The following is a 12,659-nucleotide window of genomic DNA, read 5'->3' as shown; positions in this document are numbered from 1 at the left end:
TGCTCTCCTACATTCTCTCTTCTTCTGAACTCCAAGTATATTGAAAGAGTTCAGAACACATCACTCAGATTATGCCATTTTAGGATAAGGGTTATTTTAAGCTAAAGGCACCTGAAAAACCAGCAGATAGAAGGTTGTTCTGACCCTCCCCTTTTCCTCCTTGAAAGCAGGAGAGAAAACCTTGTGTGGAAGATGTCCTCCCTATCTCAGGAGGAAGGCAACAATCTTAGGAAGGACAGGCAGTAGAAGCAAGATAATTCTGTACAAACAAACCTTATTAAACTAACCTTTATCTTCCTATTAACTTCCCCACCCAGTTAATTCCCCTATTCTGAGCTCCTGTGCCTTGTCATGCTTTCGCAATTTACTATTCTTTGTCCAGCTTGCTCCTCAACTTAGAATGGATTACAATATGTGAGGTGCATTTGTTACAGTATGTGAGGTGCTCTTCAAGTTAGAATGGGGTTACATCCAAAGAAAAAAAAATCATAAGTTGAAAATATTCTAAGTAAAAATTGCATTTAATACAGCCACCTTTCAGCCATCACAGGAAACAATACAATACACAATACATTGTTTCCTCCTCATGATTGTGTGACTGATTGGGAGACATAGCTTACTGGAGATGGGAAGCAGGTGAGAATCATACATCAAAATTCAAAGTTTGAAGTCTTTTTTTTTTCCTGAATGTGTATTGCTTTTGCCCCATGATAAGGTCAAAAAATATAAGTTGAACCAAGGTTGAGTTGGGGCCATCTGTATAGTAAAACAAATAAAGAATTAAAATGTCTTGAAAGATATAAATACAATCTAAATGTCCATCCATGGATGAATGGATAAAAGAAATAGGATGTGTACATACAATGGAATATTCCTCCTTTTAAAGAGAGGGAGATGATACTACAGAGGAGAAAAAAATATCAACATCTCTACCCATTTTAGGTTCTTGGATTGGAGTCCTGCAAATTAGACTAATAAAGACAGGTTAACAAACCAAAAAAACAATTTTCTTAACGTGTTTCATACTAATAACATGCCGGAGCACCCAGAGATGAGTAACTCAAAGGTTTGGTTAGAGCATGAGTTAATATAGCTTCTAAGCAAAGAAACTTCTTAGCAAAGTGTTTATAGAAGTGACAAAAGAAAAGGTCCCTGAGTCTCTAGGGTGGCAAACGGTTGGAAGGTGTAACTGAAACTAGTGATAGATAAAGGCTAGCTAGTCAAGTTTTGTTAGTAGATTTCTCTGCTGCCCTAGAGTTTTCTCCTGTGAGTAAGCTTATCCTTACAGATAAAGAAGGGAAGAGAGACACTGTTGTAAATTTATGTCCTCCCTATATCAGGAAGACAGGCAAATAGGGAGAGGGCAAAGAGCTTTTCCTATGTTTGCTGCTTTCTAATTGCCTTTTACTCAAAATAATTCTTATCAAAGAGGCTTATTTTGGGTGACATTTGTTACAATATGTGATAACATGGATGAAACTTGTAGACATTAGGCTAAATGACAAAAGACAGATGCACAAATACTGTATGATTTCACTTACGAGGAGTATCTCAAATAGTGTCAGAAGCAGAGAGTAGCACCGAGGTTTTAGGGGTTGAGCGGTATGAAAAATGGGCAGTTGCTATTCAACCAGTATAAATCAGTTTTGCAAGGTGAGGGATTTCTAGAAATCTGCTGTATCAAATCATGCCTATAGTTAATGCTATTGTATGGTACACTTAAAAATCTAAGAACATAAGCCAGGCATGATGGCATGTGCCTATTTTCCAGCTACTGGGAGGTTGAGGCAGGAGGATCCCTCGAGCTCAGGAGCTCAGGTTGAGGGCAGCCTGGGCAACATAGCGAGATTCCATCTCAACAACAATAACCCAAAACCCTAAGAGGTAGATCTCCTGTTGTATTCTTACCATGATAAAAAATTAGAGAAGAGAAAAAATAAGAAGAGAAATTTAAATAATTTGGCCTACAGTAGTTGCATGGAAGATGGAAAGTTGATGTTTTTAAAAATAGCCTTTTTAAAAAGTATACAAGTAAAATAAACCAAACAGTACATATTGTAATCTTCTGCCTCTCTTCCCATCTTGTAGCTAATACTCCCTCCAGACCGTATTCATCAAGACAGTTTTTAATATGTCAATCAATTGATGCTCTGAGAGCATAAAAGTAAGAGGATTTTATTTGGGGTTTTATGAATTAAAATTCAAGAGATTTTCAGATAGCACTAAATGAATGTTCCAAAGGTAACAGGGAAAGTAGGAGCTTATATAGGCAAGCAGTGCTGATTTATTGCAAAGTGGTAAAAATTCTCTCGTAGGAAACTTCTTTTGAAGTAGAGAAAGAACAGGAGCTATGGGGTAGGGATTATGTAACCAATCAAATCTAACAAAAAGAATGCATTATGTAGTAAAAATGTTCATAAAACAAGAGTCCAATAGTCCTTTGACACACATCTTGAATCTCTACGCATGATGTGATTATCCTGGTCATTACAGATGCCTGCAATCAAGGGGTAAAGGTGACTAAATATTCACATTCCTAGGCAGAAGCTCGAGAAATGATAAGTCATATTCCCTTGAGGGCTTCCTGACTCCATGTTGAAAAGCTCTTTCAGTGTTGCGTCTGCTGTGATTTTCGTTTTATTTTCACAATGCATATATCTTTTAAATTTTAGATTTTATATTTATTTAGGTATGGTGAGGCCAACAGATATGAGAAAGTTGCCATTGAAATTAAAACAGTTACCAAGAGGAGGGGCCATGCATGGCCACAGTGGAGAACACTGAGGTGGGTCACAGGCAGAGAAAGAGACAGGAACAAAGGACAAGACGCTCTCTATAGGAAAGGAATGGTTAAGACAGGGTAAGCATAGTGCCTCACACATGCTAGGCAAGTGCTCTACCACTGAGCCACAACCCCAGCCTGAAAAATTGTGTTCTATATGTGTAATGAGAATTGTGATGCATTCTGCTGTCATGTATTTAAAAAATAAAAGCAAAAAAAAAAAAGAGAGACAGGATAAGCAGGCTATACAGGTTTGGGACGGGCTAGTTGGAATAATTTCAGCAGATTCCTGAGTGTAGGGACTACTCCTAGTTTTTTGATATCTGGTTTGGGATAGTTTTCTTTTGGAATCAGCTACCATGGGAGGGATACCTCCCTCTGGTCAGCAAGGCCCAAAGATGTCAAGGCATCAGTATAGATTCTATACCTAGGAAGACCCCAAAAATGCCACCAGAAAACTTCTAGAACTAATAAATAAATTCAGCAAAGTAGTAGGATATAAAATCAACACCCATAAATCAAAGGCATTTCTGTACATCAGTGACAAATCCTCTGAAAGAGAAACTAGGAAAACTACCCCATTTACAATAGCCTCAAAATAAACAAATAAATAAAATACTTAGGAATCACCTTAATGAAAGAGGTGAAAGACCTACAGTGAAAACTATAGAACACTAAAGAAAGAAATTAAAGAAGACCTTAGAAGATGGAAAGATCTCCTTTATTCTTGGATACACAGAATTAATATTGTCAAAATAACCATACTACCAAAAGCAATATATGGATTTAATGCAATCCCAATCAAAATCCCAATGGGGACATTGCTCAAAGAAATAGGAAAAGCCATCATGAAATTCATCTGGAAAAATAAGAGACCCAGAATAGCCAAAGCAATCCTTAGCAAGAAGAGTTAAGTAGGTGGCATTACTATATCAGATCTTAAACTATACTACAGAGCAATAATAACAAACATGGCATGGTATTGGCACCAAAATAGACTTGTTGACCAATGGTACAGAATAGAGAACACAGAGACAAACCCACATAAGTACAGTTTTCTCATACTAGACTGTGGGATCACTCTGTCCAGCTGAAGCTCACCTAACAGCTGAGGAGGGTGTGGTGACAGAGTTGAAAAGAGACCTCCAGAGACCAGTTTCAGAGAACTCAATCCACTTTATTATTGCTAGGCAAACCTTTTATGAATAGCCTGTTATTGGGCAAATTTGCTGAGGGTCGTAATAATCCAATGAAATAACAACACTCTTACAAATGGCAACCAGTGGGCTAATACGTCAGTGGCAAAAAAAGCAGAAGGAAGGAAACATGCTGTGCACCTGCAGGTTACCATGGTAATTGGGCTGGTCATGGTTGGTGTTCCAAACCACAAATATCTAGACTCAGTGTGCTGAACCCTGAGAGCCCCTCATATTTGTGACATCACGGGCCAAACACTAGGCAAAGGTGCCAAAAACATGTTGGAGAAAAGATAGCCTCTTCAACAAATTGTGCTGGGAAAACTAGAAATCCATATACAATGAAATGAAATTAAACCCCTATCTCTCACCATGCACAAACTCAACTCAAAGTGGATCAAGGACCTAGGATTTAGACCAGAGACCCTGTGCCTAATAGAAGAAAAAGTAGGCCCAAATCTTCATCATGTCAGATTAGGCCCCAACTTCCTTAGTAAGACTCCTATAGTACAAGAAATAAAATCAAGAATCAATAAATGGAATGGATTCAAACGGGAAAGTTTCTTCTCAGCACAAGTAACAATCAGTGAGGTAAATGGAGAGCCTATAGAATAGGGGAAAATTTTACCACATGCACATCAGATGGATCACTAATCCCTAGGATATATATAAAAACAAATAACTCAATCAATAAATGGTCAAGGAACTAAACAGATACTTCTCAGAAGAAGATATACAATCAATCAACAAATATATGAAAAAATGTTCAACATCTCTAGCAATTAAAGAAATACAAATCAAAACTACTCTAAGATTTCATCTCACTCCAGTCAGAATGGCAGCTGTTAAGAATACAAACAACAATAAGTGTTGACGAGGATGTGAGGAAAAAGGCACATTCACACATTGCTGTTGGGACTGCAAATTGGTATAACCACTCTGGAAAACCCTATGGAGATTTCTTGGAAAATGGATTCACCATTTGACCCAGCTATCCCACTCCTTGATATACCCAAAGGACTGAAAAACAGCATATTATAGTGATGTAGCCACATCAATATTTATAGCAGCACAATTCCCAATAGCTAAATTGTGGAACCAATCTAGATGCCCTTCAGTAGATGAATGGATAAAGAAACTGTGGTACATATACATAATGGAATATTAGCATTAAGAGAGAATAAAATCATAGCATTTGCAGGTAAATGGATGGAGTTGGAGAATATTATACTAAGTGAATAATCCAATCCCCCAAAACCAAAGGCCGAATGTTCTCTTGCTGAGAGCCATAGCCGAGTTGGAATGACGCATGGCATTTTTGCCAGAACGCGGCTCATGATTTGTGCCCAGCCAGACTGTGGCATTCTCTCTAATATGTGGATGGTGATCCACAATAGGGATGGGGTGGTGGTGGGGAGCATGGGAAGAATGGAGGAACTTTAGATAGGGCAAAGGGGAAGGAGGGAAAGAGAGGGGGCATGGGGAAAAGAAAGATGGTGGAATAAGATTGACATCATTATCCTAAGTACATGCATGAAGACATGGTTTGACTCTACTTTGTGAACAACTAGAGACATGAAAAATTATGCTCTATATGTGTACTATGAATTGAAATACATTCTATAACAAATTAGAATAAATAAATGTAAAAAGAAACCAGAAAATGTAGTGAATACCATACAAAAAACAATTTTAGGTTATTATTTTTTAATTTTTCATAATCACAAATAAAATAGTAATGAAATCCTTTATTTTTTGTTGGATATAAAATTTAAGCTGAATTTCTGGATCAAAGGGTTTATATATTTCAAATTTGTAATTTAGTAGATACATAATTTACTAAACTATAATTAAAACTTAATAAAGGGTTAGAGTAGTAGCTCAGTGGTAGCGCACTTGCTTGGCATGTGTGAGGCCCTGGATTTGATCCTCAGCACCACATATAAATAAATAAATAAAATAAACGACTCACTGACAACTAAAATACATTTTTTTAAAAACTTAATTTAATAGATTCCAAAAATGTAAAATGATTTACATTTTGACCAATAATATCTATACAAGACTCTTTTTTCTCTTACTCTCAATAATACAGGCTATTATCAGTCTTACAGTCAATTTGGAAAAAAGAATGAAAGCAGTCAACCACTAACAAAAGGTAACCCAGTGTAAAAATATTAATATCAGACAAAAGAGAATTCAAGGCAAAAAGACCTTAAAGAGGAGAGCGATATTTTTAAAAAAATATATTTTAGGGGGGCTGGGGATGTGGCTCAAGCGGTACCGTGCTCGCCTGGCATGCGTGCAGCCCGGGTTCGATCCTCAGCACCACATACAAACAAAGATGTTGTGTCCGCTGAAAACTAAAAAATAAATATTAAAAAAATTCTCTCTCTCTCTCTCTCTCTTTAAAAAACCTATTTTTTAGTTGTAGATGAACACAATTTATTTTGCTTATTTTTATGTGGTGCTTAGGATCAAACCCAGTGCCTCACACTTGCGAGGCAAGTGCTTCAAGGCCGAGCTACAACCCCAGCCCAAAGGTAGAACAATATTTAATTTTGAAAAGTTGCCCTCTACCAAAGGAGTAATACGGTTATAAGCCTTTATGTATTATAATTAGGTAATTGCCAATGGCAATTTTATATGATCCAAAGTAATATATAATTATAGAACTTCAAAATACATATGTAAAGACTCAAATACAAGGAGAAATTGCTAAATTTCACCATAGAAATCTTCAAAACACCTTTTTTGAAGATGGGCAAATCAGAAAGAGTAAATAAGGATCAAGACTTGAAAAATATAATTAACAAGCTTAACCTGCTAGATACTGATAAATAAACATTATTTTCAAGTTCCAGTGAAATATTTAGTATTTACCAGCCCACACTCAAGCATCTTAGATCAATTGCCAGTAAATTGAGACTGCGGATTAACAACAGTTTCGGTTATATCCTAAGGGGAAAGTGGCCACAAGAAGGGCATGATATTCAATCAGGTTTAGAAACAAGCCAGCCACAATGGAAAATGCCTTGCACCTCCTGTGTGGCTCCTGTTGAGGACCCCTGAACTCTGGAGCCCCCGGGCCCCTCTGTCTGGTCAGCACTCTTCTATTTCTGGGTTAAGGAGATCAGGCTTCTCACACGTGGCTTGGGAAACGTGTCCTCCTAATCCAGCAGAGTAAGAAGATTTAGGACTGGGGAGGAGCTGGAGTGAGAGAGAGAGTGGAAGGGAGACTACGTGCAGGCGTGGGCCTGGGTGTGCAGAGGGCACCTGACTACAATCTCTCCTTTCCAGGGCCTGATCTCACTGAGGTCTGGTGTGTCCAGTGCTTCAAGGAGGGGAGCCCTGAAAGTGTCTCCCTGTCACAGTGGATGTGTGGCCAGGGCTGTGGATATCATCCTTGCCTTTCGGAGAGATGGTGTGCCAGACTGAGACAGCATTTTATTTATTGGACCTGTAGGTCTGGAGAGATCAGATTGGCCGGATCCCTTGGCCAACTCTGAAGACAGAATGGCCATCGCAACTGTATGTTGAAGGTTTCTGTTTTCTTGTGCATCATAGTAAGAAACACCCAAGAAGGTAAGAACCTATTAGCCTGCAATACAGAAATGGGTCGTGGGGACTGTCAGGGTAACGAATGCATGTTTTCCACAGGAGATAAATACAGGTTTGGTTTGGGGATCAGCTGGAAAACCCCTCTGTTATTTCATCAACTCAGCTAGAGAGGGTCTTTGGTGTGTGTGTTCCAGGGTCTTTAAGTCCTGGGTAACCAATCTTTCTTCCATTTATTGGACTCATTTACTGGGCAGATAAATACTAACTACATTTTTAAAAACTGATAATTCTAGGTATGGCTATGCTAAGTCAAATTCTAGAGGTACAAGCAGTGGTAGAGATGTGTCAATCACCTAAAAAGACTGTTAACCATGAATCACGAGCCAGAGAGCAGTTAGTTATCACCAAAAAGTACTAATTCAACAGGGTGAGGCTACAGCATACCTAATTTTATGAAGTTTTTACTCTTTGAGTTTTTCTCTTGAGAATTATTTCACTTTTCCTTTCTATTAATTTTTTTCTAGTGACTTCTAGAACATTCTCTACTAGTCTGTGTATAACTTCACTTTCTTCTCTTAACACTATATGCAGGATCTGTTTAGTCATTTTTTTCTATTTTTTTCTCATATGGGAAAATATCAGTAATTATTTTTTGTGTTCTAGAGTGCTGGATATTGAACCTGAGGGTCTTGTGTGTGCGAGGCAAGCACTCCACCACTGAGTTATACCCTCGCCCTCATTTATTAATTTTTTATTTGTTCTTTTTACATGACAGTAGAATGTATTTTAAGACATTATACATACATGGAGTATAACTTCCCATTCTTGTGGTTGTACTTGATGTGGTCATTTACTAATTGTTAATGATTAAAGTTATAAAGAGAACTAAGTAAGTTCAATGAGATTTTTGTCAGGTATGGTGGCCCATGCCTGTAATCCCAGTGGCTCTGGAGACTTGAAGCAGGAGAATTGAAAGTTCAAGGCCAGCCTCAGTAATTTAGAGAGACCCTAAGCAATGTAGAGAGAACCTGTCTCAAAATAAATAAAAAGGGATGGGGATCTAGCTCAGTGGTTAAGTGCCTCTGGGTTCAAACCTGGGTACCAAAAACAAAAAAAAAAAAAAAAGAGAGATAGAACTTCTCTTACCCAGCTTCATTCTTCCAAAATAATCACTATTAACAGTTTGGTGTACACTCTTTGATCTTTATACACTTATTGATTGATTATTTTTTATATAGAGATGAAAACATGAGACAATATTAAACACACTATTGTGCAATTTTATTTTCTTTGTTTTGCTTTCAGTACTAAAAATTGAACTCAGGGGTGCTGTAACACTGAGCTACCTCCCCAACCCATATATATATATATATATATATATATATATTTTTTTTTTTTCCCCTATTTGAGACAGAGTCTTGCTAAATTGCCCAGGCTGGCCTTGAATTGTCATCCTTCTGCCTCAGCCTCCCAAGTCATGGGGATTACAGGCATGTGCCACCATGTCCAGCTGCAGTTTGCTTTTCTTCACATTACAGTATATCTTGAGGATATTTTCAGAGGGTTGCCATATGAACCTGCCTTATTCTTTGTTGTTGCTGAAAACTATCACATTGTTTTTAGCATACCATGATGTTTTTAGTTGACTCTGTACTGAAACTATTTAGGGTGTTTTTATTTTGTGGGGAGAGATATTTTAGGAAATTTTTGAGAGTGTCATTTAAATGTTCCTAGTCTACACTTTTCATGACAATGACAAACATTTGCAAAGTAGTCCTCATATATAACTTCCCTTCCCCCCAATGACAACTCTGGTAGAAAAACTATTATCTATACACAAAGGAGAAACAGAGACCCAAGCAGGGATCTCATGCATCTTTGCTGTTCTGGTGACAGCTGAGTGCCCTCTGCCTGCTTCCCATTGGTTTATAGAAGTACATCCTTTTTCTTTGGTGACCCGGTTACAACTGGATGTGTGGCCTTATGGAAGACTTCATCACTTCTTCACTGTGCAGAAGTGCCATATTTCTATCTCCAATAACCTTTTTTATAGGGTAAATGACTCTTAGTTAAATCATCGTATTCTGTTGCCGTGTTTAGATTTCCAAATTCATAAGAAACAAGGTACCGGAGGCAAAAGAAGATTCAATAAAAAACGTTGATGCAGCAATAATCAGTATTTTCCTGTTGTTTTATGCTGAAATTTTGTGACTTCTAGTTGCTTCTAAATTTGAGCCAGGGACATATTTTTGATTGTTGGTAACTTAAAATAAATATGATATCAGTTAATTCATTCATTGATGAGGAGTCGGGCATGATGGCGCATGCCTGTAATCCCAGTGGCTCAGGAGGCTGAGGCAGGAGGATCATGAGTTCAAAGCCAGCCTCAGAAAAAGTGAGGTGCTAAGCAACTCAGTGAGACCTTGTCTTTAAATAAAATACAAAATAGGACTGGGGGTGTGGTTCAGTGTCAAGTGCCCCTAAGTTCAATCCCCAGTACCAAAAAAAAAAAAAAAGAAAAAAAATCATTGATGAGGTCAGAGCTTTCATGGTCCAGTCACTTCCCCAAAGCCTCACCTCTGAACATCGGTGCATTGGGGACCAAGCCTTTAACATACGAAGAGCCTTAGGAGGACTTCATACCCAAACCATAAGAGGAGGTCAAAGGGTAATTATGATTCTGAAGATTTGCTCTGAAAATGCAGCAGAATCCAGTTTGTTTCTAGACTGTAAAGGAAAAGCCAGTAGAAAACAAGATAGAGATGGGGTAACAAATGGAAGGGGAGGAACACTTTGTGCACTGGGGCTGGAGAGGTGGGAGGGATGCTCTCACATGAGGGCAATTGGTCTCTCTCGGGGACAATTTGGTCCTTCCTAACACTCTACCTGAATTTCCCTATTACAGATTCCCCCTCTCATCATCAAACAGCTCACTGCCCTGTGGATCTGCCCTCCGCGTCTGGTGGGAACACTGTACTTAAACTATGGGGAGCAGCACCTCTATCCATCATCATTTTGCTTTTCAGAATGCAGAGAAAGGTATGTGTTTCCCCTCTTCCAGGTACCCCAAAACCCATGTTGCATGTGGAGGGGCTTCTCAAGGTGGAAGCAGAAAACCATTACATTTCTTCTCAAGGCAACTCTTAGAAATCAGTTTCCCCTTGAAACATAACCACCAGAATGCTCAAGACAACTTTATTTGACAGAATTAAAATTTTCCCAGAGAGTTAATGTCCTCCCTTGGAGTTTATCTCAAAACTAAACCCATACAAGTGAAAAAAAATAAAGATGGGAAAAAAAAGAGAATGAAAAGCATTCCAGGCAGAGAGTACGTACAGCATGGGCAAGGGACACGTGGCCGGAAGAACCAAAGTGTGGTCAAGGATCTGAAGGGTCTGAAGTGACAGAGAAGGAGGGTGACATGAAATGAGGCTGTTGAGGTAGGCAGGACCCAGGTCTTGGGGTCTTGTAGGATTTTAAACTTTGCCCTAAAAGAGTGAAGAACCAAAGAAGAATTCAAACTAGAGAGTTCTATAATAAGATTTACCTATTTAAAACATCCTTCCGGCTTCTGTGACGATGAGTTGGAGGGGTGAAGTGGATGGAAGAATGGTAGATGGTTGTTGAAGCCCTGACAGGAGAGAACCTGGAGGCAGAGCAAGGACAGAGCACAGCCTGGGGCCCAGGACAGTCATGAGGGTCTCCAGCACTTCAGCAGCATGTGGATGAGGAAGAACCTGCAAAGGAGGCTGAGGAGAGGGAGCCAGAGGTGGAGGAGGCAAGCAAGGAGCACGTGATATCTTAGAAACCAAAAGAAGAATGTTTCAAGAGCACGGTCACCCTCAGCACAGATGAGACACTAATTAAACGCCAGGTAAACACACCTGCGATTTAGTGGTAGGACTATAACTGGAACATTGATAGAACCCAAATCCAAGCTGAGGGTAAAAGTCAACCACAGCATGGAATGAAGAGTGATAGAAAAAAGAAAATAGAGAAGAGTGTGTAGCTGCTAACACTTTGACAAGTTCAGGTGGGAAGGTTTTTGTATCAAACACAAAGCATCACTACTACATAACACTGAGTGAAGAGCCAGAGGGTGTGGGTTCAAATCTTGGCTCTACTACTTACCACCTGTAAATGAGATCCTCTTAATTTCTTTTGGCCTTAGTATCCTTATTTTTTAAACCAGAGAAAATAACAAGACTACATCCCCACACGTTTGTTATGAGTATTAAATGAATGAGTTAAGATTCAGTACTTACAACAGAATGTGGCTCACAGTAAGTATCCAAGTAAGTATTAGCTACTTTTAGTACCAAAATTTTTGGATGGTTTGAAAATAAACCAAGGTTAGCTGTTCATGAATGTCTGAATGATGGGACGAGGAGGTATTCATGGACCATTGTGATCCTGCCAAGATGAAGTGGATCCACAGAGGTGGGAGGAGAGCTTTTCTATCCTTTGAGGGCTGTACTGAAAGTTGAAGTAAACAAACAAAAAAATATCATAAGATAAAATTAAAAGTGGCTTTTACCTTTTGGGTAAGTAAGTGGTTAGAACAAGTCATGGATATCCTCCTAAAGTGAGGACTGACCAGCCAAGTCTGGAGGGGAAGATGCGTAAGTCACAGTGACCAGGGTGAAGGGGAAAGAGGGAAGGTGTTTGAGTCAGAAACCTGGGCTCCTGCCCTGCTCTTCCCTGGCGGTGTGCTACTGGTCAAGGACACTGTGTTAAGTCAACTTTTCACTGCTGTGACCCAGATGCCTGACAAGAACAACTTAGCAGAAGAAAAGTTTATTTGTGACTCATAGTTTCAGGGGTTCAGTCCATGGTCCGCTGACTCCATACCTCTGGGTCTGAGGTGGGGCCAAGCATCAGGGCAGAAGGACTTGGTGGAAGAAAGCAGCTCACCTCATGGCAGACAGGGAGCAGAGAGAGATCAGGGTACCAGGGGCAAAATATAAAAGGCATGCCCCAGTAAACTACTTCTTCCAGCCACACCCTACCTGCCTATAGTGACCACTCTTTTAGTCCATTCAAAGTAGGAGAGACTTGATTCATGTACAGCTCTCATGATCTCAACATTTCACCTCTGAACATTTCTGCATCAACACAGG

General features: G+C 39.2%; 1 protein-coding gene across 1 annotated transcript in view; it reads left to right on the top strand.

Moving 5' to 3' along the window:
* The first annotated feature begins 7,187 nt into the window (after positions 1-7,187).
* The window catches only part of Ppef2 (protein phosphatase with EF-hand domain 2), a 39,749-nt gene continuing 34,277 nt past the window's right edge, over positions 7,188-12,659 (top strand). Inside the window, exons 1-2 of the mRNA XM_005333290.4 lie at positions 7,188-7,563; positions 10,445-10,578. Of these exons, the coding sequence (XP_005333347.2) occupies positions 10,524-10,578 (55 nt within the window). The 5' untranslated portion in view covers positions 7,188-7,563; positions 10,445-10,523. The remainder of the gene's footprint in view (positions 7,564-10,444; positions 10,579-12,659) is intronic.

The sequence above is a fragment of the Ictidomys tridecemlineatus genome, chromosome 9 (assembly GCF_052094955.1).
Source record: "Ictidomys tridecemlineatus isolate mIctTri1 chromosome 9, mIctTri1.hap1, whole genome shotgun sequence".
Classification (NCBI taxonomy): Eukaryota; Metazoa; Chordata; class Mammalia; order Rodentia; family Sciuridae; genus Ictidomys; species Ictidomys tridecemlineatus.
This window is presented reverse-complemented; position numbering and strand designations above follow the sequence as displayed.